The sequence below is a fragment of the Hemitrygon akajei genome, unplaced genomic scaffold (genome assembly GCF_048418815.1).
Source record: "Hemitrygon akajei unplaced genomic scaffold, sHemAka1.3 Scf000050, whole genome shotgun sequence".
NCBI classification, from domain to species: Eukaryota; Metazoa; Chordata; class Chondrichthyes; order Myliobatiformes; family Dasyatidae; genus Hemitrygon; species Hemitrygon akajei.
Genome location: NW_027331936.1, coordinates 3,549,723 through 3,570,160, shown reverse-complemented (window position 1 = coordinate 3,570,160; position 20,438 = coordinate 3,549,723). Strand labels below are relative to the sequence as shown.

The 20,438-nt window shown below is 48.3% G+C and overlaps 1 protein-coding gene across 1 annotated transcript in view; it reads right to left on the bottom strand.

Moving 5' to 3' along the window:
- LOC140721093 (NACHT, LRR and PYD domains-containing protein 3-like) overlaps positions 1–20,438 on the bottom strand; it is a 107,089-nt gene that overhangs the window by 55,058 nt on the left and 31,593 nt on the right. Inside the window, exon 7 of the mRNA XM_073035958.1 lies at positions 180–266. Coding sequence (XP_072892059.1) covers positions 180–266 — 87 coding nt within the window. The remainder of the gene's footprint in view (positions 1–179; positions 267–20,438) is intronic.

Here is a 20,438-nt window from a genome sequence, read left to right as displayed (position 1 = left end):
GCTATGGGTAAAACCGAGGTAATTCTAAAGTAGAAACATGTTCGGCACAGCGTTGTGGGCCGAAGGGCCTGTATTGTGCAGTAGGTTTTCTATGTTTCTTTGTTTCTACTGATCACATTAATGTTCAGTGTCAGACACCCAGTGACTGTAAACACAATCTCCCACAGTCTGGTACTTACCCCAGTCTCTGTATTTTACACTCCGGGTTCCTCAGAGCCGTGGACACCAGTTTCACTCCTGAATCTCCCAGGTCATTTCCCCCAAGACTAAACACAAACAGACAGATTGATGAACAAAGTGATTCAAACCGTGGGTCTGGGGGAATTTCCCTCACTCGGATATTTCAGGAAACATTAAACCCTTCAGTAAATCACTTATTGGAGTTCCCATCACTGTCAATGTCCCTCACTGACCAGCTCCAGCGTATTCACCAAATGTCGGTAATTTAGTCTGTCGGTGTGACCCTGTAAACTCCACATATTCTGTCCCATTCCCCGATGGCTAAACAAAATGTTCCTGACCGAAATGCAGAAATGTCATTGGGACACAGTGAAATAGACCCACCCGAGCCAAAGGGATGGGGAACAGAGATCCCACAGGAAGAGTGGGGGATGGGAACAGAGGCCCCACACAAGAAAGGGGGATGGGGAAGAGAGATCCCTCAGGAGGAAGAGGGATGGGGAAGAGAGATCCCACAGGAGGAAGGGGGATGGGGAAGAGAGATCCCACAGGAGGAAGGGGGATGGGGAAGAGAGATCCCACAGGAGTTCGTTGGACGAGAGATCTGAAAGTAGGAAGAGGGATGGGGAAGAGAGATCCCACAGGAGGAAGGGGGATGTGGTAGAGAGATCCCACAGGTGGAAGGGGGAAGGGGAAGTGATAGATCCCTGAAGAGGAAGGAAGATGTGGAAGGGAGACCCACAAGAAGGGTGGGGTATGACAACAGAAGCCCCACAGAAGAAAGGTGGATGGGGAATAGAGATCCCACAGGAGGAAGGGGGATGGGGAAGTGAGATCCCACAGGAGGAAGGGGGATGGGGAAGAGAGATCCCACAGGAGGAGGGGGGATGGGGAAGTGAGATCCCACAGGTGGATTGCTCCCCGTGCTATGTGCTAGTGAGGCTAGAAATAGGAAGATAATGTAGCTAAATACGTGGCTGAGGGGATGGTGCATGAGGGTGGGGTTCATGTTTCTGGACAATTGGGCTTTCTTCCAGGAGAGGTGCGACCAGTTCGAATTGGACAGTTTGCACCTGAACTGGAGGGCACTAACATCCTTGCCAGTAGGTTAGGCAAGTTCTGCTCAGGGGGTTTTAAACCAGATTGTAAGCGGAGGGTGCAGTGTGTTAGAGCTGATAGTGATGTGGAGGAGGATATGGGTCATGTGAGGACTGCTTGTATTGACAGATATCAAAGGTTTGTACGTGATAGAAATGTTCTCAGGTACATCTATTTCCATACGAGGAGTATTGTAGGTAAGGCGGATGAGTTTAGGTCGTGGATTGGCACATGATGATATCGACATTATTGCTATTAGTAAGACTTGGTTGCAGGAGGGGCAGGACTAATAACTATATAAACATATAACAATTACAGCACGGAAACAGGCCATTTCGGCCCTTCTAGTCCGTGCCGAATGCTTACACTCACCTAGTCCCACTGACCCGTACTCAGCCCATAACCCTCCATTCCTTTCCTGTCCATATACCTATCCAATTTTACTTTAAATGACAATACCGAACCTGCCTCTACCACTTCTACTGGAAGCTCGCTCCACACAGCGACCACTCTCTGAGTAAAGAAATTACCCGTCATATTACCCTTAAAAGTTTGCCCCCTAACTCTCAAACTGATGTCCTCTTGTTTGAATCTCCACTATTCTCAATGGAAAAAGCCTATCCACGTCAACTCTATCTATCCCCCTCATAAGTTTAAATACCTCTATCGTCCCCCCTCAACCTTCTATGCTCCAAAGAATAAAGACCTAACTTGTTCAATCTTTCTGTGTAACTTAGGTGCTGAAACCCAGGTAACATTCTAGTAAATCTTCTCTGTACTCTCTCTATTTTATTGACATCTTTCCTATAATTCGGTGACCAGAACTGTACACAATACTCCAAATTTGGCCTTACCAATGCCTTGTACAATTTTAACATTACATCCCAACTCCTATACTCAATGCTCTGATTTATAAAGGCTAACATACCAAAAGCTTTCTTCACCACCCTATCCACATGAGATTCCACCTTCAGGGAACTATGCACCATTATTCCTAGATCACCCTGTTCTACTGCATTCTTCAATGCCCTACTATTTACCATGTATGTCCTATTTGGATTATTCCTACTAAAATGCAGTACCTCACACTTATCAGCATTAAACTCCATCTGCCATCGTTCAGCCCACTCCTCTAACTGTTCTAAATCTCTCTGCAAACTTTTAAAACCTACTTCATTATCCACAACGCCACCTACCTTAGTATCATCTACATACTTACCAATCCAATTTACCACCCCATCATCCAGATCATTAATGTATATGACAAACAACATTAGACCCAGTACAGATCCCTGAGGCCCACCACTAGTCACCGGCCTCCAACCTGACAGTTATCCACCACTACTCTCTGGCATCTCTCATCCAGACACTGTTGAATCCATTTTACTGCTTCAGTATTAATACCTAACGATCAAATCTTCCTTATTAACCTTCTGTACGGAACCTTGTCAAGGGCCTTAATGAAGTCCATATAGACAACATCCACTGCTTTACCCTCGTCAACTTTACTTGTAACCTCTTCAAAAAATTCAATAAGGTATGTCAAACATGACCTTTCACGCACAAATCCATGATGACTGTTCCTAATCAGACCCTGTCTATCCAGATAATTATATATACCATCTCTAAGAATACCTTCCATTAATTTACCCACCACTGACGTCAAACTGGCAGGCCTATAATTGCTAGGTTTACTCTTAGAACCCTTTTTAAACAATGGAACCACATGAGCAATACGCCAATCCTTCGGCACCATCCCCGTTTCTAATAACATTTGAAATATTTCTGTCAGAGCCCCTGCTATTTCTACACTAACGTCCCTCATGGTCCTAGAGAATATCCTGTCAGGATCCAGAGATTTATCCACTTTTATATTCCTTAAAAGCGCCAGCTTCATGTTCTGGGTTTCCGTTGTTTCAGACGTGATAGGGGTGAGGGATGAAAGGGGGAGGAGTGGCATTACCAGTCAGGGAGAATATCACAGCTGTGCGTAGACGGGACAGCCCGGAGGGCTCGTCTACAGAGGCCATATGGGTGGAGAGTGAGGAACGGGGAAAATGTGAGCACACGAATAGGGTTGTATTATAGACCACCCAATAGGCAGAGAGAATTGGAGGAGTAAACCTGTAGAGAGTTAGCAGACCGATGTAAGAAACAGAAAGTTGTAATCGTAGAGGATTTTAAATTTCCACATATTGACGGGGACTCCCACTCTGAGAAAGGGTTAGATAGCGTGGAGTTTGTCAAATGTGTTCAGGAAAGTTTTCTAAATCAATATATTGAGGTACCAACGAGAGAGGGTGCAGTACCTGATCCCCTATTAGGGAACCAGACAGGTCAGGTGACAGAAGTATATGTAAGCAAACATTTTGGGTCCAGTGACCTTAATGTCATTAGTTTCAAGATAATTATGGATAAGGATAGGACTGGTCCACCAGTTAAGGTTCTGAATTGGAGAAGGGCCAATTTTGTGGAAATGAGAGAGGATCTGGGAAAAGTGGATTGGGATAAGTTGTTTTCTGGCAAGGATGTGTTCAGTAAGTGGAAGGCCTTCAAGGGTGAAATTTTGAGAGTGCAGAGTTTGCATGTTCCTACCAGGATTAAAGTCGAAGTTAACAGGCATAGGGAACCTTGGTTTTCAAGGGATATTGGCGATCTGGTTAAGTAGGTGTTTAGCAGGAATAGGCAACAAGGAACAATTGAGGTACTTGAAGAGTATAGAAAATGTAAGCGAATACTAAAGAAGGAAATCAGAAAGGCAAAAAGAAGACATGAGGTTGCTTTGGCAGATAATGTGAAGGTAAACCAGAAGGGTTCCTACAAGTATATTGAGAGTAAAAGGATAGTAAAGGACAAAATTGGTCCCCTTGAAGATCAGAGTGGTCGTCTATGTGTGGAGCCTCATGAGATGGGGGAGATCTTAAACCGTTTTTTTGTGTCAGTGTTTACTCAGGAAACTGGCATAGCGATATGGAATTAAGGCAAACAAACAGTAGTGTCATGGAACATATAGAGATTAAAGAGGACGAGCTGCTTGCTGCCTTACAGTGAATAAAGGTAGATAAATCCCCCGGGCCTGACATGATATCTCCTCGGACCTTGAGAGAGACTAGTGTAGAAATTGCAGGGGCACTGGCAGAAATATTTAAAATGTCCTCAGCCACGGGTGCGGTGCCGGAGGATTGGAGGGTAGCTCATGTTGTTCCATTGTTTGAAAAAGGCTCCAAAAGTACACCAGGTAATTACAGGCCAGTAAGCCTGACATCAGTAGTAGGTAAATTATCAGGAGGTGTTCTGAGAGATCGGATATACAAGGATTTGGACAACCAAGGGCTGATAAAAGATAGTCAACATGGCTTTGTATGTGGTAGATCAAGTTTAATGAATCTTGTAGTGTTTTTCGAGGAGGTTACCAAGAATGCATATGAAGGAAAGGCTGTGGATGTTGTCTGCATGAACTTTAGTAAGGCCTTTGACAAGGTCCCACACATAAAAGGTCAGTTCAGAAGGTTCAGACACTAGGTATCCATGGAGAGGTTGTAAACTGGATTCGAATTGGCTGAGTCGGAGAAGACAGAGAGTGGTAGTGGATGATTGCTTCTCAGACTGGAGGCCTGTGACTAGTGGTGGGTCTCAGGGATCTGTGCTGGGACCATTGTTGTTTGTTGTCTATATCAATGATCTAGATGATAATGTGATAAATTGGATCAGCAGGTTTGCTGATGACACTAAGATGGAGGCGTTGTGGACAGTGAGGAAGGCTTTGAAAGCTTGCAGAGGGATCTGGACCAACTGGAAAAATGGGCCAGAAAATGACAGATGGAATTTAGAACATATGACATATAACCATATAACAATTACAGCACGGAAACAGGCCATCTCGGCCCTTCTAGTCTGTGCCGAATGCTTACTCTCACCGAGTCCCACCTACCTGCACTCAGCCCATAACCCCCCATTCCATTCCTTTCCTGTCCATATTACTATCCAATTTTTTTTAAATGACAAAATTGAACCCGCCTCTACCACTTCTACTGGAAGCTCGTTCCACACAGCTACCACTCTCTGAGAAAAGAAGATCTCCCTTGTGATACCCCTAAACTTTTGTCCTTTCACTCTCAACTCATTCCCTCTTGTTTGAATCTCCCCTACTCTGAATGGAAAAAAGACTATCCATGTCAACTCTATCTATCCCCCTCATAATTTTAAATACCTCTATCAAGTCCCCCCTCAACCTTCTACGCTCCAAAGAATAAAGACCTGACTTGTTCATTAGGTGCTGAAACCCAGGTAGTATTCTAGTAAATTTACTTAGTACTCTCTCTATTTTGTTGACATCTTTCCTATAATTCGGTCACCAGAACTGTACACAATACTCTAAATTTGGCCTTAACAATGCCTTGTACAATTTTAACATTACATCCCAATTCCTATACTCAATGCTCTGATTTATAATGGCCAGTATACCAAAAGCTTTCTTCACCACCCTATCCACATGAGATTCCACCTTCAGGGAACTATGCACCATTATTCTTAGATCACTCTGTTCTGCTGCATTCCTCAATGCCCTACAATTTACCATGTATGTCCTTTTTGGATTATTCCTACCAAAATGTATCACCTCACACATATCAACATTAAACACCATCTGCCATCTTTCAGCCCACTCCTCTAACTGGCCTAAATCTTTGAACAACAAGCTTTGAAAACCTTCATTATCCACAACGTCACCTATCTTAGTACTATATGCATACTTACTAATCCAATTTACCATTCCATCATCCAGATCATTAATGTATATGACAAACAACATTGGACCCAGTACAGATCCCTGAGGCACACCACTAGTCACCACTTTAATGCAGACAAGTGTGAGGTGTTGCATTTTGGAAGGACAAATCAAGGTAGGACATACACAGTAAATGGTAGAGCACTGAGGAGTGTGGAGGAACAAAGGGATCTGGGAGTTCAGATACATAATTCCCTGAAAGTGGCGTCACAGGTAGACAGGGTTGTAAAGAAGGCTTTTGGCATCCTGGCATTCATAAGTCAAAGTACTGAGTATAGGAGTTGGAATATTATGGTGAGGTTGTAAAGGACATTGGTGAGGTCAAATTTGGAGTATTGTGTGCAGTTCTGGTCACTGAACTATAGGAAGGATATCAGTATGGTTGAAAGAGTGCAGAGGAGATTTACTAGGATGTTGCCGGGTCTTCAGGAGTTGAGTTACAAGGAAAGATTGAACAGATTACGACTTTATTCCTTGGAGCGCAGAAGAATGCGGGGGGATTTCAAAGAGGTTGACAAAACTCTGAGGGGTATAGACAGGGTAAATGAGAATAGGCTCTTTCCACATACATTAGGAGAGATAAATTACAGGAGGACTTGGCTTCAGGGTGAAAGGGGAAAGGTTTAGGGGGAAATTCTTCACTGAGACAGTGGTGAGAGTGTGGAACGAGCTGCCATCCGATGTGGAAAATGTGGACTCACTCTTAAGCTTTAAGAATAAATTGGATAGATACATGGATGGGGGCGGTCTGGAGGGTTATGGACTGGGTACAGGTCACTGGGACAAGCGGAATAAAGTTTCAGCACAGAGCAGAAGGGCCAGATGGCTTGTTTTCTGTGTGCTGGTGTTTTATGATTCTATGAAGGGCTGTGGGGAGGAGAGTTCACTCAGACGTAAGGGCGAATGGGAAGAGAGCTCCCACAGGAGGAAGCGAGATGGGGAAGAGAGACCCCACAGGAGGATGTGGGAAGGGGAAGAGAGATCCCACAGGAGGAAAGAGGAAGGAGAAAAGCGATCCCACCGGAGGAAGGGGGATGGGGAAGAGAGAACTCGCAGGAGGGAGATGGGGAAGGGATATCCCACAGGAGGATGTGGGAAGGGGAAGAGAGAACTCGCAGGGGGAAGGGGGATGGGGTAGAGAGATCCCATAGGAGGAAGGTGGATGGGGAAGAGAGATCCCACTGGAGGATGGGGGAAGGGAAATAGAGATCCCACAGGAGGAAGGTGGATGGGGTAGAGAGATCCCACTGGAGGATAGGGGAAGGGGAAGAGAGATCCCACAGGAGGAAGGTGATGGGGAAGGGAGATCCAACAGCAGGAAGTTGTTGCGGAAGAAAGCCCAGAGGAGGAAGTGGAATGTGGAAGAGATGTCCAACAGAAGGAAGAGGATGGGAAAGAGAGTACCCAGAGGAAGAAAGCTGGTGGGGAAGATAAATCTGACAGGGAAGAGACATTACATAGCAGGAAGGGGGATGGGGAAAAGAGATCCCACAGGAAGAAAGGGAGTGGGGAAGATAAATCCTACAGGAGGAAGGAGCATGGGGAAGAGAGATCTGATAGGAAGGGGGAGGGGACGTGGAAGAGAGATCATACAGGAGGAAGGCGGATGAGTAGGAGAGATACCTCAGGAAGTGGGGACATGGAACAGAGGAACCACAGGAGGAAGAGGAGTGGGGAAGAGAGATCCCACTAGGAGAAGGGGGATGGGGAGTAGAGATCCCACCGGAGGAAGGGGGATGGGGAAGAGCGATCCCACCAGAGGAAGGGGGATGGGGAAGAGAGATCCCACAGGAGAAGGGGGATGGGGAAGAGCGATCCCTCCAGAGGAAGTGGGATGGGGAAGAGAGATCCCACAGGATGAAGGGGGATGGGGAAGAGAGATCTCACAGGAGGAAGGGGGATGGGGAAAAGCGATCCCGCCGGAGGAAGGGGGATGGGGAAGAGAGATCCCACAGAAGGATGGGGAAGAGAGACCCCACAGGAGGAAGGGGGATGGGGAAAAGCGATCCCACCGGAGGAAGGGGGATGGGGAAGAGAGATCCCACAGGAGGAAGGGGGATGGGGAAGAGAGACCCCACAGGAGGAAGGGGGATGGGGAAGAGAGACCCCATCGGAGGAAGGGGGATTAGGAAGAGAGACCCCACAGGAGTAAGGGGGATGGGGAAGAGAGATCTCACAGGAGGAAGATGGGGATGGGGAAGAGAGATCTCACCAGAGGAAGGGGGATGAGGAAGAGAGACCCCACAGGAGGAAGTGGGATGGGGAAGAGAGATCCCACAGGAGGAAGGGGGATGGGGAAGAGAGACCAGACAGGAGGAAGGGGGATGGGGAAAAGCGATCCCACCGGGGGAAGGGGGATGGGGAAGAGAGATCCCACCGGAGGAAGGGGGATGGGGAAGTGAGATCCCACAGGAGGAAGGGGGATGGGGGAGAGAGACCCCACCGGAGGAAGGGGGATGGGGAAGAGAGATCCCACAGGAGGAAGGGGGATGGGGGAGAGAGATCCCACAGGAGGAAGGGGGATGGGGAAGAGAGATCCCACAAGAGGAAGGGGGATGGGGGAGAGAGATCCCACAGGAGGAAGGGGGATGGGGAAGAGAGATCCCACCGGAGGAAGGGGGATGGGGGAGAGAGATCCCACAGGAGGAAGGGGGATGGGGAAGAGAGATCCCACCGGAGGAAGGGGGATGGGGAAGTGAGATCCCACCGGAGGAAGGGGGATGGGGAAGAGAGACCCCACCGGCGGAAGGGGGATGAGGAAGAGAGACCCAACAGGAGGAAGGGGGTAGAGAGATCCCACAGGAGGATGTGGGAAGGGGAAGAGAGAACTCACAGGGTGAAGGGGGATGGGGTAGAGAGAACTCGCAGGGGGAAGGGGGATGGGGTAGAGAGATCCCACAGGAGGATGTGGGAAGGGGAAGAGAGAACTCGCAGGGTGAAGGGGGATGGGGTAGAGAGAACTCGCAGGGGGAAGGGGGATGGGGTAGAGAGATCCCACAGGAGGATGGGGAAGGGAGACCCCACAGGAGGAAGGGGGATGGGGAAAAGCGATCCCACCGGAGGAAGGGGGATGAGGAAGGAAGATCCCACAGCTGGATGGGGGATGGGGAAGAGAGATCCCACCGTAGGATGTTGATGGGGAGCAGAGAGTGCACAGGTGGAAGGGGATGGGGAATAGAGATCCCACAGAAGTAAGGGGATTGGGGAAGATATATCCCTAGGAAGAAAGATGGTGCGGAGGAGATATCCCACAGTTGGAAGGAGAATGGGGAAGAGAGATCTGACAGGAGGATGTGGGATGGGGAAGAGAGATTCTTGTGGAGGGACAAGACAGATCCCACAGGAAGAGGGGGCATTATGATGACCCACAGGAGGAAGTGGAATGGGGAAGAGCAATCCCTCGGAAGGAAGGGGATGGTGACAATAGATCCCACAGAAGGAATGGGAATGGGGAATACACATCCCATAGGATGATCAGGCATGGGGACGAGAGATGGGACAGGAGGAAGTGGGTGGGGAAGCGAGATCATACAGGAGGTTGGGGGATGAGTAGGAGAGATCCCATAGGAGGAAGAGGGGATCCCATAGGGGAAAGTAAATGCCACGGGAGGAAGGGGGACGGGGAAGCGAGATCCCACAAGAGGATGGGGAATTGGGAAGAGAGATGTACAGGAGGAAGGGAAATGGCGAAGCAAGATCCCGTAAGAAGTGGAGGGATGGAAACAGAGCCCCCACGGGGGTCAGGTGGATGGGGAAGAGTGATCCCACTGTAGGAAATGGAATATTGAAGAGAGATCCCACAGGAAGAAAGGGGTGGGGAGTTTAAATCCCACAGGAAGAAGGGAGTTGGGGAAGACAGATCCAACAGATGGAAGTGGGATGGGAACAGAGGCCCCAGAGGGTGAAAGGGGATGTGGAAGAGAGATCCCACAGGAGCATGGGTGGTGGAGAAGAGAGATTCCACTGTAGGAATGGGGATGGGGAAGAGAGATTCATCAGGAGGAAGGGAGCTGGTGATGAGAGATCCCACAGGAGGAAGGTGTATAGGGAACAGAGAGCCCACAGGAGGAAGGGAGATGGGTCGAGAGATCTCACAGCAGGAAGGGGGATGGGGATGAGAGATCCCACAGCAGGACGGAATGGGGAAGGGTGATCCCACAGAAGGAAGGGGGATGGGGAAGAGGGATCCCACAAGAGGAAGGAATGGGGAAGGGAGATCCCACAGATGGAAGGGGGATGGGAGTGAGAGATCCCACAGGAGGAAGGGGGATCGGGATGAGAGATGCCACAGGAGGAAGCGGGATGGGGGAGAGAGAACCCACAGGAGGAATGGGGATGGGGGAGAGAGATCCCACAGAAGGAAGGGGGATGGGGATGAGAGATCCCACAGGAGGAAGGTGGATGCTGAGGAGAGATCCAACAGTTGGAAGGAAGGGGGAGTGGGAACAGAGAGCCCAGAGGATGAAAGTGGGATGGGAAAGTGAGATCCCACAGGCGGATTGCTGCCCCTGCCACGGGCCAGTGAGGCTAGAAATAATGCAGCTAAATACGTGGCTGAGGGGATGGTGCATGAGGGTGGGGTTCATGTTTCTGGACAATTGGGCTTTCTTCCAGGGGAAGTGTGACCAGTTCGAATTGGACAGTTTGCACCTGAACTGGAGGGGGACTAATATCCTTGCCGGTAGGTTAGCAAGTTCTGCTCCGGGGGTTTTAAACTAGTTTGCAGGGGCAGGGGAACCAGAGTGTTAGAGCAGATAGTGAGGTTGAGGAGGATAAGGGTCATGCGAGGACTGCTTGTATAGACAGATATCAATGGTTTGTACGTGATAGAAATGTTCTCAGGTGCATCAATTTTGATGGAAGGAGTATTGTAGGTAAGGCAGATGAGTTTAGGGCGTGGATTGGCACGATAATGATATCGACATTATTGCTATTAGTAAGACTTGGTTTGCAGGAGGGGCCGGACTGGCAGCTTCATGTTCCGGGTTTCCGTTGTTTCAGACGTGATAGGGGGTAGGGATGAAAGGGGGAGGAGTGGCATTACCAGTCAGGGAGAATATCACAGCTGTGCGTGGACGGGACTGCCCAGAGGGCTCGTCTATAGAGGCCATATGGGTGGAGCTGAGGAACGGGAATGGTGCGACCACACGAATAGGGTTGTATTATAGACCGCCCAATAGGCAGAGAGAATTGGAGGAGCAAATCTGTAGAGAGTTAGCAGACCAATGTAAGAAACAGAAAGTTGTAATCGTAGGGGATTTTAACTTTCCACATATTGACGGGGACGCCCACTCTGAGAAAGGGTTAGATGGCGTGGAGTTTGTCAAATGTGTTCAGGAAAGTTTTCTAAATCAATATATTGAGGTACCAACGAGAGAGGGTGCAGTACCTGATCCCCTATTAGGGAACCAGACAGGTCAGGTGACAGAAGTATATGTAAGCAAACATTTTGGGTCCAGTGACCATAATGTCATTAGTTTCAAGATAATTATGGATAAGGATAGGACTGGTCCACCAGTTAAGGTTCTGAATTGGAGAAGGGCCAATTTTGTGGAAATGAGAGAGGATATGGGAAGTGTGGATTGGGTTAAGTTGTTTTCTGGCAAGGATGTGTTTAGTAAGTGGAACACCTTCAAGGGTGAAATTTTGAGAGTGCAGAGTTTGCAAGTTCCTGCCAGGATTAAAGGCAAAGTTAACAGGCATAGGGAACCTTGGTTTAGATAGATAGATAGATAGATACTTTATTCATCCCCATGGGGAAATTCAACATTTTTTCCAATGTCCCATACATTTGTTGTACATACAATACTTAACTCAGTAATAATATGATATGCATCTAAATCACTAACTCAAAAAGCATTAATAATAGCTTTTAAAAAAAAAAAAAAGTTCTTAAGTCCTGGCAGTTGAATTGTAAAGCCTAATGGCATTGGGGAGTATTGACCTCTTCATCCTGTCTGAGGAGCATTGCATCGACAGTAACCTGTCGCTGAAACTGCTTCTCTGTCTCTGGATGGTGCTATGTAGAGGATGTTCAGGGTTTTCCATAATTGACCGTAGCCTACTCAGCGCCCTTCGCTCAGCTACCGATGTTAAACTCTCCAGTACTTTGCCCACGACAGAGCCCGCCTTCCTTATCAGCTTATTAAGACGTGAGGCGTCCTTCTTCTTAATGCTTCCTCCCCAACACGCCACCACAAAGAAGAGGGCGCTCTCAACAACTGACCTATAGAACATCATCAGCATCTAACTGCAGACATTGAATGACGCCAACCTTCTAAGGAAGTACAGTCGACTCTGTGCCTTCCTGCACAAGGCATCTGTGTTGGCAGTCCAGTCTAGCTTCTCGTCCAACTGTACTCCCAGATACTTGTAGGTCTTAACCTGCTCCACACATTCTCCATTAATGATCACTGGCTCCATATGAGGCCTAGATCTCCTAAAGTCCACCACCATCTCCTTGGTCTTGGTGACATTGAGACACAGGTAGTTTGAGTTGCACCATATCACAAAGTCCTGTATCAGTTTCCTATACTCCTCCTCCTGTCCATTCCTGACACACCCCACTATGGCCGTGTCATCAGCGAACTTCTGCACATGGCAGGACTCCGAGTTATATTGGAAGTCAGATGTGTACAGGGTGAACAGGACCGGAGAGAGTACGGTTCCCTGTGGCGCTCCTGTGCTGCTGACCACTGTGTCAGACCTACAGTCTCCCAACCGCACATACTGAGGTCTATCTGTCAAGTAGTCCACTATCCAATCCACCATGTGAGAGTCTACTCCCATCTCCGTTAGTTTGTGCTTTAAGATCTTGGGCTGGATGGTGTTAAAGGCACTAGAGAAGTCAAGGAATGTAATCCTCACAGCACAACTGACCCCATCCAGGTGAGAGAGTGATTTGTGCAGCAAATACGTGATAGCATCCTCCACTCCCACCTTCTCCTTATACGCAAACTGAAGCGGATCCCGGGCGTGCCTGGTTTGTGGCCTCAGATTTACAAGTGATATTGGTGATCTGGTTAAGTAGGTGTTTAGCAGGTATAGGCCACAAGGAACAAATGAGATACTTGAAGAGTATAGAAAATGTAAGCGAATACTAAAGAAGGAAATCAGGAAGGCAAAAAGAAGACATGAGGTTGCTTTGGCAGATAATGTGAAGGTAAACCCAAAGGGTTTCTACAAGTATATTGAGAGTAAAAGGATAGTAAAGGACAAAATTGTTCCCCTAGAAGATCAGAGTGGTCGTCTATGTGTGGAGCCTCACGAGATGGGGGAGATCTTAAACAGTTTTTTGCGTCAGTGTTTACTCAGGAAACTGGCATAGCGGATATGGAATTAAGGCAAACAAACAGTAGTGTTATGGAACATATAGAGATTGAAGAGGACGAGATGCTTGCTGCCTTACAGTGAATAAAGGTAGATAAATCTCTGGGCCTGACATGATATTTTCTCTGACCTCGAGAGAGACTAGTGTAGAAATTGCAGGGGCCCTGGCAGAAATATTTAAAATGTCCTCAGCCACGGGTGCGGTGCCGGAGGATTGGAGGGTAGCTCATGTTGTTCCGTTGTTTGAAAAAGGCTCCAAAAGTACACCAGGTAATTACAGGCCAGTGAGCCTGACATCAGTAGTAGGTAAATTATTGGAAGGTGTTCTGAGAGATCGGATATACAAGGATTTGGACAGCCAAGGGCTGATTAAAGATAGTCATCATGGCTTTGTATGTGGTAGATCATGTTTAATGAATCTTGTAGTGTTTTTCGAGGAGGTTACCAAGAATGCATATGAATGAAAGGCTGTGGATGTTGTCTACATTGACTTTTGTAAGGCCTTTGACAAGGTCCCACCTAAGAGGTTAGTTCTAAAGGTCTATACACTAGGTATCCATGGAGATGTTGTAAACTGGATTTGAATTGGCTGGGTGGGAGAAGACAGAGAGTGGTAGTGGATGATTGCTTCTCAGACGGAGGCCTGTGACTAGTGGTGTGTCTCAGGGATCTGTGCTGGGACCATTGTTGTTTGTTGTCTATATCAATGATCTAGATGATAATGTGATAAATTGGATCAGCAGGTTTGTGGATGACACTAAGATAGAGGCGTTGTGGACAGCGAGGAAGGCTTTCAAAGCTTGCAGAGGGATCTGGACCAACTGGAAAAATGGGCCAGAAAATGGCAGATGGAATTTAATGCAGACAAGTGTGAGGTGTTCCATTTTGGAAGGACAAATCAAGGTATGACAAACACGATAAACGGTAGGGCACTGAAGAGTGTGGAGGAACAGAGGGATCTGGGTTCTAGATACGTAAGTCCCTGAAAGTGGCGTCACAGGTAGACAGGGTTGTAAAGAAGGCTTTTGGCATCCTGGCATTCATAAATCAAAGTACTGAGTATAGGAGTTGGGATGTTATGGTGAAGTTGTATAAGACATTGGTGAGGCCAAATTTGGAGTATTGTGTGCAGTTCTGATCACCTAACTATAGGAAGGATATCAGTAAGTTTGAAAAAGTGCAGAGAAGATTTACTAGGATGTTGCCGGCTCTTCAGGAGTTGAGTTACAAGGAAAGATTGAACAGGTTAGGACTTTATTCCTTGGAGCGTAGAAGAATGAGGGGAGATTTGATAGAGGTTTACAAAATTATGAGGGTATAGACAGGGTAAATGCGAATAGGCATAGATTAGGAGAGATAAATATGAGAAGACGTGGCTTCAGTGTGAAAGGGGAAAGGTTTAGGGGGAGCATTAGGAGGAACTTCTTCACTCAGAGGGTGGTGAGAGTGTGGAACGAGCTGCCATCTGATGTGGAAAATGTGGACTCACTCTTAAGCTTTAAGAATAAATTGGAGAGATACATGGATGGGAGAGGACTGGAGGGTTATGGACTGGGTGCAGGTCAATGGGACTAGCGGAATAAGGTTTTGGTACAGACTAGAAGGACTGAATGGCTTGTTTTCTGTGCTGTAGTTTTCTATGATTTTATGATTCTATGGGGAGGAGAGTTCCCACAGGCGAAAGGGGGATGGGGATGGGGAAGCGAGATCCCAAAGGAGGAAGGGGGATGGTGAAGAGAAATCCCATAGGAGGAAGGGGGATGGGGAAGAGAGATCCCACAGGAGGAAGGGGGATGGGGAAGAGAGATCCCACAGGAGGAAGGGGGATGGGGGAGAGAGATCCCACAGGAGGAAGGGGATATAGAGAGAGATTAAACAGGATGAAGGGGGAACGGGTTGAGAGATTGGCCAGGAGGAGGAGGGATGTGAAAGAGAGTTCCCACAGGAGGATGTGGGATTGGGAAGAGAAATCTCACAGGAGGAAGGGTGTTGGGGAAGTGAAATTCCACAGGACAATGGGGCATGCCAAAGAGAGATCTGACAGGAGGAAGGTGTATGGAGAAGAGAGATCCCACGGCAGGAAGGGGGATGGGGGAGAGAGATCCCACAGGAGGAAGGGGGATTGGGTAGAGAGATCCCACAGGAGGAAGGGGGATGGGGAAGAGAGATCCCACAGGAGGAAGGGGGATGGGGAAGAGAGATCCCACAGGAGGAAGGGGGATGGGGGAGAGAGATCGGCCAGGAGGAGGAGGGATGTGAAAGAGAGTTCCCACAGGAGGATGTGGGATTGGGAAGAGAAATCTCACAGGAGGAAGGGGGATGGGGAAGAGAAATTCCACAGGACAATGGGGCATGCCAAAGAGAGATCCGACAGAAAGAAGTCCATGGGGGAGAGAGATCCCACAGGAGGAAAGGGTATGGGGAAGCGCGTTTCAACAGCAGGAAGGGATGGGGAAGAGAAATCCATAGAAGGAAGGGGGATGTGGAAGAGCGATCTCATAGGTGAAAGGGAGATGTGGAAGAGAGATCCCACAGGAGGAAGGGGGATGCGGAAGAGAGATCCCACAGGAGGAAAAGGGATGGGGAAGAGAGATCCCACAGGAGGAAGGGGGATGGGGAAGAGAGATCCCACAGGAGGAAGGGGGATGGGGAGGAGAGATCCCACAGGAGGAAGAGGGATGGGGACGAGAGCTCTCACAGGAAGGGGTGGGGGGTTGTGTGGAAAAGACATCCCACAGGAGGATGAGGAAAGAGTAATAGAGAGCCCATAGGAGGAATGGGGATGGTGGCGAGATTCCAAAGAATGGAAGGGGGATTGGGATGAGAGGTTCCACAGGAGGAAGGGGGATGGGGAAGAGAGATCCCACAGGAGGAAGGGATGGGGGAGAGAGATCCCACAGGAGGAAGGGGGATGGGGAAGAGAGATCCCACGAGGAATGGGGATGGGGAAGAGAGATCTCACAGGAGGAAGAGGGATGGGGAAGAGAGATCCCACAGGAGGAAGGGGGATGGGGAAGAGAGATCCCACAGGAGGAAGGGGGATGGGGTAGAGAGATCCCACAGGAGGAAGTGGGATGGGGAAGAGAGATCCCACAGGAGGAAGGGGGATGGGGTAGAGAGATCCCACAGGAGGAAGGGGGATGGGGAAGAGAGATCCCACAGGAGGAAGGGGGATGGGGGAGAGAGATCCCACAGGAGGAAGGGATGGGGGAGAGAGATCCCACAGGATGAAGGGGAATGGGGAAGAGAGATCCCACAGGAGGAAGGGATGGGGGAGAGAGATCCCACAGGAGGAAGGGGGATGGGGAAGAGAGATCCCACGAGGAATGGGGATGGGGAAGAGAGATCCCACAGGAGGAAGGGGGATGGGGAAGAGAGATCCCACAGGAGGAAGGGGGATGGGGAAGAGAGATCACACAGGAGGATGGGGGATGGGGTAGAGAGATCCCACAGGAGGAAGGGGGATGGGGAAGAGAGATCCCACAGGAGGAAGGGGATATAGAGAGAGATTAAACAGGATGAAGCGGGAAGGGGTTGAGAGATTGGCCAGGAGGAGGAGGGATGTGGAAGAGAGTTCCCACAGGAGGATGTGGGATTGGGAAGAGAAATCTCACAGGAGGAATGGTGTTGGGGAAGTGAAATTCCACAGGACAATGGGGCATGCCAAAGAGAGATCCGACAGGAGGAAGGTGTATGGAGAAGAGAGATCCCACGGCAGGAAGGTGGATGGGGAAGAGGGATCCCACAGGAGGAAGGTGGATGGGGAAGGGAGATCCCACAGAAGGAAGGGGGATGGGGATGAGGGATCCCACGGCAGGAAGGGGGATGGGGAAGAGAGATCCCACGAGGAATGGGGATGGGGAAGAGAGATCCCACAGGAGGAAGGGGGATGGGGAAGAGAGATCCCACAGGAGGAAGGGGGATGGGGAAGAGAGATCACACAGGAGGATGGGGGATGGGGTAGAGAGATCCCACAGGAGGAAGGGGGATGGGGAAGAGAGATCCCACAGGAGGAAGGGGATATAGAGAGAGATTAAACAGGATGAAGCGGGAAGGGGTTGAGAGATTGGCCAGGAGGAGGAGGGATGTGGAAGAGAGTTCCCACAGGAGGATGTGGGATTGGGAAGAGAAATCTCACAGGAGGAATGGTGTTGGGGAAGTGAAATTCCACAGGACAATGGGGCATGCCAAAGAGAGATCCGACAGGAGGAAGGTGTATGGAGAAGAGAGATCCCACAGGAGGAAGGGGAATGGGGAAGAGAGATCCCACAGGAGGTAGGTGAATGCTGAGGAGAGATCCAACAGTTGGAAGGAAGGTGGAGTGGGAACAGAGAGCCCAGAGGATGAAAGGGGGATGGAAAAGTGAGATCCCACAGGTGGATTGCTACCCGTGCCACGTGCTAGTGAGGCTAGAAATAGGAAGATAATGCAGCTAAATACGTGGCTGAGGGGATGGTGCATGAGGGTGGGGTTCATGTTTCTGGACAATTGGGCTTTCTTCCAGGGGAGGTGGGACCAGTTCGAATTGGACAGTTTGCACCTGAACTGGAGGGGACTAACATCCTTGCCGGTAGGTTAGCAAGTTCTGCTCCGGGGGTTTTAAACAAGGTTGCAGGGGGAGGGGGCAGAGTGTTAGCAGATAGTGATGTTTAGGAGGATAAGGGTCATGCGAGGACTGCCTGTATAGACAGATATCAATGGTTTGTACGTGATAGAAATGTTCTCAGGTGCATCTATTTCAATGCAAGGAGTATTGTAGGTAAGACAGATGAGTTTAGGGCGTGGATTGGCACGATAATGATATCGACATTATTGCTATTAGTAAGACTTGGTTTGCAACAGGGGCAGGGCTGGCAGCTTCATGTTCCGGGTTTCCATTGTTTCAGAGGTGATAGGGCGGAGGGATGAAATGGGGAGGAGTGGCATTACCAGTCAGGGAGAATATCACAGCTGTGCGTAGACGGGACAGCCCGGAGGGCTCGTCTATAGAGGCCATATGGGTGGAGCTGAGGAACGGGAAAGGTGTGACCACATGAATAGGGTTGTATTATAGACCGCCCAATAGGCAGAGAGAATTGGAGGAGCAAATCTGTAGAGAGATAGCAGACCAATGTAAGAAACAGAAAGTTGTAATCGTAGGGGATTTTAACTTTCAACATATTGACGGGGACGCCCACTCTGAGAAAGGGTTAGATGGCGTGGAGTTTGTCAAATGTGTTCAGGAAAGTTTTCTAAATCGAGGTACCAACGAGAGAGAGTGTGCAGTACCTGATCCCGTATTAGGGATCCAGACAGGTCAGGTGACAGAAGTATGTGTAAGCAAACATTTTGGGTCCAGTGACCATAATGTCATTAATTTCAAGATAATTATGGATAAGGATAGGACTCATCCACCAGTTAAGGTTCCGAATTGGAGAACGACCAATTTTGTGGAAAAGAGAGAGGATATGGGAAGAGTGGATTGGGTTAAGTTGTTTTCTGGCAAGGATGTGTTTAGTAAGTGGAACGCCTTCAAGGGTGAAATTTTGAGAGTGCAGAGTTTGCATGTTCCTGCCAGGATTAAAGGCAAAGTTAACAGGCATAGGGAACCTTGGTTTTCAAGGGATATTGGTGATCTGGTTAAGTAGGTGTTCAGCAGGTATAGGCAACAAGGAACAATTGAGGTACTTGAAGAGTATAGAAAATATAAGGGAATACTAAGGAAGGAAATCAGGAAGGCAAAAAGAGGACATGAGGTTGCTTTGGCAGATAATGTGAAGGTAAACCCAAAGGGTTTCTACAAGTATATTGAGAGTAAAAGGATCGTAAAGGACAAAATTGGTCCCCTAGAAGATCAGAGTGGTCGTCTGTGTGTGGAGCCTCACGAGATGGGGGAGATCTTAAACAGTTTTTTGCGTCAGTGTTTACTCAGGAAACTGGCATAGCGGATATGGAATTAAGGCAAACAAACAGTAGTGTTATGGAACATATAGAGATTAAAGAGGAGGAGCTCCTTGCTGCCTTATAAAGGTAGATAAATCTCTGGGCCTGACATGATATTCCCTCGGACCTTGAGAGAGACTAGTGTAGAAATTGCAGGGGCCCTGGCAGAAATATTTAAAATGTCCTCAGCCACGGGTGCAGTGCCGGAGGATTGGAGGGTAGCTCATGTTGTTCCGTTGTTTGAAAAAGGCTCCAAAAGTACACCAGGTAATTACAGGCCAGTGAGCCTGACATCAGTAGTAGGTAAATTATCGGAAGGTGTTCTGAGAGATCGGATATACAAGGATTTGGACAGCCAAGGGCTGATTAAAGATAGTCATCATGGCTTTGTATGTGGTAGATCATGTTTAATGAATCTTGTAGTGTTTTTCGAGGAGGTTACCAAGAATGCATATGAAGGAAAGACTGTGGATGTTGTCTACATGGTCTTTTGTAAGGCCTTTGACAAGGTCCCACGTAATGTTAGTTCTAAAGGTCCAGACACTAGGTATCCATGGAGAGGTTGTAAACTGGATTGGAATTGGCTGTGTGGGAGAAGACAAAGAGTGGTAGTGGATGATTGCTTCTCAGACTGCAGGTCTGTGACTAGTGGTGTGTCTCAGGGATCTGTGCTGGGACCATTGTTGTTTGTTGTCTATATCGATGATGTAGATGATAATGTGATAAATTGGATCAGCAGGTTTGTGGTTGACACTAAGATAGAGGCGTTGTGGACAGCGAGGAAGGCTTTCAAAGCTTGCAGAGGGATCTGGACCAACTGGAAGAATGAGCCGGAAAATGACAGATGGAATTTAATGCAGACAAGTGTGAGGTGTTCCATTTTGGAAGGACAAATCAAGGTACGACATACACGATAAACGGTAGGGCACTGAAGAGTGCGGAGGAACAGAGGGATCTGGGGGTTCAGATACACAAGTCCTTGAAAGTGGCGTCACAGGTAGACAGGGTTGTAAAGAAGGCTTTTGGCATCCTGGCATTCATAAATCAAAGTACTGCGTATAGGAGTTGGTATATTATGGTGAGGTTGTATAAGATATTCCTGAGGCCAAATTTGGAGTATTGT